The following is a 5,536-nucleotide window of genomic DNA, read 5'->3' on the forward strand; positions in this document are numbered from 1 at the left end:
ACCGTGGAGTCGGTTCCGACTCACAGTGACACTACACAGAGTTTCTGAGGCTGCAAATCTTTACGGGTGCAGAAAGCCTCATCTTTCTCCTGTGGAACAGCTGGTAGTTTCGAACTGCCAACCTTGAGGTTAGCAACCTGATTTGTAACCACTACGCAAAAATTGGAATCTCTCATGATTGGGCATTTTGAAATTTAAATGATTAACTTGCCCTTGGCAAGCTTTCAGCTGGATAGGTGCCAAAAACATTATGCAAACATCAGGTAGCTCAAAGAGCTATCAGTTGTTTGAGCAAGACTGAAGTTTATGAAGATGATTATATAGAACTGGAGATAGTCTTGGATTTACTAATACAATTCAGAGAGTAAAGTCCAATCAAAACAGTGACTTTTGAGGGGCTCTTCTGGGCCAGTTAAATTTAAAACAGAGAGGTCTGAATGAAGGTTATGGTAATTGTGTGTGTGTGTGTGGGGGGGGTGGATTCCAAAAGGGTAATTTTGATAGATTTTCTTGATGGACACAGGATGAGCATGAAGGCTTACATGAAGTTTTAAGAAAATTGAAAACTACTTCAGTGAGAAAAAGTTCAGGAAAGTTGTCTATGAATTTGTTTCTCCATCACAACAAAGCACCTCCTCATTCTCTTAGAGTAGCAGGGCTGTCTATGAGAGTTCTTTGTGAAACCTTACCAGACCCACCCTGTAGCCCTTGATCTTGTCCCTCCAGATTTCTTTTCATTCCCCAAATTCAAAGAACATTGAAATGGATCACTATATGAGTGTTTTGAGAATGTCAAAACTAGTGCTTCGATGTGATGTAAATCAAAGAGCACATAACTCTTTGGGGGAAGGGTTAAGAAGATGGAAACCACTGCCTTCAGCTGTGAATAAACATTGATGGAAGGTATGTCAAGAAACAATAGTTTCACACTTTGATATTTTTGTTTAATAAATATTTCTATGATTTGTAGCAATACTTTTTGACTTACCTTCATACAACAGCTAGTTCCTATTAGCCTACAACAGAGGAAGGGGAGTCAGGAATAGGAGAAAGAAATGAAATGTGTTGCTAATTGCTTCTATGAATCTCCTTTGCCATGAGACCAGATGAATTGGATAGTGCAGAGCTGCAATTACTGAGCATTTAGATCCAAGATTCTATAGATTCCTACTCAAAAGAGGGAAAATGTAGAACAGAATTTAAAATCCTCACAGAATCCAGAATTTCTGGAGCCATTAGAGATGGATGAACAAATTATTGCACTGAGATAATCTTTAAACTTTAAACCAAAACTACCCTTGAAGTCTTGTTGTTGTTGTTGTTGTTAGGTGTCATCGAGTCGGTACTGACTCATAGTCACCCTATGTACAACAAAATGAAACACTACCTGGTCCTGGGCCAACCTCACTACTGTTGCCATGCTTGAGCCCATTGATGCTGCCACTTTGCCAATCCATCTTGTTGGGGGTCTTCCTCTTTTTCTCTGACCCTCCTCCTTACCAAACATGACATCCTTTTCCAGTGACTGGTCCCTCCTGACAATATGTCCGGAGTATGAGAGATGAAGTTTGGCCATCCTGGCCTCAAAGGAACACTCTGGCTGCACTTCTTCCAACACAGATCTGTTGGTTCTATGGGCAGCCCAAGGCACTTTCAGTATTCTCCTCCAACACCATAACTCAAATGCATCAATTCTTTTACTGTCTTCTTTATTTACTGTCCAGCTTTCACATGCATATAAAGTTATTGAAAATACCATGGCTTGGGTCAGGCGCACCTTAGTTCTCAAGCTGACATCTTTGTTTCTCAACACTTTAAAAAGGTCTCGTGCAGCTGATTTGCCTAACGCAATACGTTGTCGTCTTAAAACCAAATGATAATTCAGCTTAACTAGTAAACTTAACTACTTTGACCAAACTGACAATAAAAACTTGTAAACTTAGACAGCAGTGAGTTAATGGGACAGGTAAAACCCACAAAAATGTACATTGTTGATGTTATTAGTGTTGGTTCCCACTCATAGTGACCCTGTATAGAGTTTCTAAGGAGCAGCTGAGGAGTTTGAATCACTGACCTTGCGGTTTAAACTAACTTGCGGTCCAGTGCATATCCTACAATGCCACACTGGGACTCCTAGGAGTTATAATTTTCCCATAGGAAGCTTTCCACATTTTTATTCCTTAATGGGTTTTGAATACCCAGGATTATTGCTCCATCCAACACTGGCACTGCTAGCTGAATTTCTATCTCAGTGCACAACATGAAAGCTTGGGTCTATCTGTGTCATGCAAAGCCAAGACTCTCTTGAAGTGATTTGTTTACAAGTGTCATTTGATGGAGTGGAATGTTCTGTAACTCATTTGAACTGTTACAGAAGCTTTGCAAAAAAGGTCACCACTGCATTTTGAGTTTCCAAATCTGGGCACCATCTGGAAGCTTGTTAAAGATAAGGTTTTCCACTGGCTTTTTGCATACCAACTAGATCCAATTAGCCAAGGGATACTTTACCAGAGAAGTTTGTGCATTTAGAAAGAGAGAGGGAAAGAAAGGACAAGAAGGAGAGCAAGAGGGAGAATAAGAAGAAAATTAGTCAGTTGCCCAATAGTGTACAAGTCCATTTTGCACCATAAAAGTTTTGAACCAGGTTGTCAGCCTTGAAAAAGTTGAATACAATGTACTTTTAAATATTCTTTATTGATATTCTTCAAGTATAGTCTTGGGATTCAGCACTAAAGGAAACTGAATTTCACCATTTACTCAAAATTAAATAGGAAAATGACAATTAATTCCTGAGAGTAATAAAGGTTATGCATGCTCACCAGTCATTCTGCATGGCACCAACTGTGTTCAAGTTGTTTTAACTTTGCAGACTCCAATGCCTAGGCCTAAAATTGGCTTGTGCTTTCTTATGAAACAAAAGTCTTGAATTTTCCAAATCTCAGAAGCTCAGCTGTAAACTGTAGACCAGTAAGAGAAAAAGGAAAGTTTCTTTCAAAGAAGTCTCTAGTCTCTGCTTGCCAGATTTGCTCGCTCCCTTGAAACATTAACTATGTCTTTTAACACTTGTTCTTGGAAAAAGTCCAAATGCAGCAAATGGTAGAAGCAACATTTCTTTACCCTCCTGCCTGGAACTTACCAGGACACGGATGAGTTTTAGCTGGTGCTTTTATGTGTGGAATAAGGAAGTCAGCTATTGCCCACCACTCTCACCCTTGTCGGTAGATGAAATGAGTAAACACATAGACCTACTGAATTAAAAATCAAAACCAGCTATTTTGGTTGTAACCCCTGAAAGGGTTTAGACCAAAGAGACTGCACAGTAGCAACTAAAACACTGACTAATTGCCATTAAAATATTCTAATAAGTGTGTGTGTATTTGTAGCAGGACACTTAAGAGACGAGAAACTTAAATTTGAAATCATATTTTTGTTTCTCCAGTCCCAATTAAGAGACATTAAAAACACAAAGACAACATCTCCCTCAGTCAATTAACCTGGTCTGGAAACCAACATTGTCTTTAGAAAGGAGGAAAAACTCATTTATATTCCTTTTGAGGCAAAGAGGGAGGTCTTTTTTGGCAAAATCTTTACACTCCATTCAGAATAGGAAGATTTAATCATCAAGTTCAAAGCTTGTCTCCTCATAGGGTTCACGGCGCATTGACTTCCTGTGTCGGGAATATTTCAGCTGCAAGAGATCACCAATTTCATCAAGGGCTTCCAAGACCTGCAACGAGATTGCCTCTTGTCAGTTATCTTTAAACTCTGAAATGACTCTGCTCTTTAGAGCACCATTTAAAGGCAAGTTTCACAAGGGCCCGTAGTCTTGCTTTGCTTTAAAGAAAAGGAACAAGATCCGTATCATAAAGTTATGGTTTGCAAGTATTAGAATAATGTTAGATGCCAATTCATTCTCTTCAATAGCCTAACTCTACATTATGAATGTTTATTTTTTGGAGTGTATGTGTGTGAGGAGCTGAATAAAAGGATCTGACCCATCCTGATGACTCAATGGTTAAACCCTCAGCTGCTAACAGAATTGTTGGTGATTCAAACCCACCAGCAGCTCCACAGTAGAGAAAGATTGCAGTTTTGGAAAGTTTACAGGGCAGTTTTCTGTCGTTGGAATCCACTTGATGACAATGGGTTTTGTGTTTTTCTGGCCCCAGCTTTATCATTAAAGACATTTCAAATGACATTATAGATAGATGGTAGATAGATAAATACATCAATAGAAGTATGTGTTCAGAAACCAACTTGGCCAAAACCGAAATGGAACTTCAAGAGAGCAGATGAGCATGCTCCACTATCCTCCCAAGCTTTATCATTCACCTCCCCAGCCTTTAAATATGACCTGGAATAATAAAACTTAAATCACAAAGGATAAAGAACCTATCTGTTTAAAGCCCCTTACTTTAGACTGGTAAATGTAGCTCTATTTTATAAATGAGAAAACTGAGATCCAGAAAATGAAAAATGTAATTTTTACTTCTAAAATATCCCTGATGAGCATGTCTTTGAACCTTTTCTCAGGCAGCTTTTTTAAATCTATCAAATGTGCAGGGAGACATTTGAAAAAGGTGAAGTGAGGGTAGTTAACATAAGAACAAATGATGAACGGAGTTATGATCATGCCTCCATAATTAAAGTAAAACTGACATTAATTACATAATAAAAATATTAACAAACACCGTGTTAAAAAGCCAGTTGCCTTTAAGATGACTGTGACTGATGGAGACCCCCATATGTGTTGGAGTAGAAATGTGCACCATAAGATTTTCAATGGTAGATGTTTTGTCAGTAGATTGCCAGACTTTCCTTCCTAGGCACCTCTGGGTGCATTTGAACCTCCCTCCATTTGGTTGCAGGTGAGCTCATTAACTGTACTACACACTCGATCACCATGTTAAGAGTGGTTTATTTCTGAGTGGTAGGATTATGGATGATGAAAATGATCAGTCTTTCCTGTTATTGTCTAAAAATTCAAACATTGAAATTGTCATTGTTGTTAAGTGCCGTCAAGTTGGTTCTGACCCATAGCGACCCTGTACAGGGTTTCCGAGGCTGTAAATCTTTACGGGAGCAGAAAGCTTCATCTTTCTCCTGCGGAGTGGCTGGTAGTTTCGAACTGCTGACCTTAAGATTCTCAGCCTGATTCATAACCACTACGCATTGAAATTAAGTACTAAGAAAAAGTAACAAAAGTTATCTGTTAAATGACATCTGGGATTGTTTCTGCTTGATCCTAATTGAAGGAGGGGATGGAGTAGCTCAGTGATTCCCAGAGTGACATACCTTTACACTCTGGGAACTGTGTAAGACAATTAATGGAGGATATGGGAGGAAGACATTGAGATTTGTATTTATATTTGTCTCCATCTTTTTTTTTTTTTAATGTTTTATTGTGAATTATATGGTAGTTTACATGAGAGAACTTTAGTTTTACATTCATTCCATCTTATATCATTTCATTGCCATGTTTCCAATCCCCTCCACACATCATCAAGGGACCAAAGGGTATACCCTACAAACCCCC

At 38.7% G+C, this 5,536-nt stretch overlaps 1 protein-coding gene across 1 annotated transcript in view; it reads right to left on the bottom strand.

Moving 5' to 3' along the window:
• Positions 1–3,561: 3,561 nt before the first annotated feature.
• The window catches only part of SPTLC3 (serine palmitoyltransferase, long chain base subunit 3), a 235,475-nt gene continuing 233,500 nt past the window's right edge, over positions 3,562–5,536 (bottom strand). The window contains exon 12 of the mRNA XM_006865623.1: positions 3,562–3,727. Coding sequence (XP_006865685.1) covers positions 3,614–3,727 — 114 coding nt within the window. The 3' untranslated portion in view covers positions 3,562–3,613. The remainder of the gene's footprint in view (positions 3,728–5,536) is intronic.

This window comes from Chrysochloris asiatica, unplaced genomic scaffold, assembly GCF_000296735.1.
Source record: "Chrysochloris asiatica unplaced genomic scaffold, ChrAsi1.0 scaffold00080, whole genome shotgun sequence".
In the NCBI taxonomy this organism is placed as follows: domain Eukaryota; kingdom Metazoa; phylum Chordata; class Mammalia; order Afrosoricida; family Chrysochloridae; genus Chrysochloris; species Chrysochloris asiatica.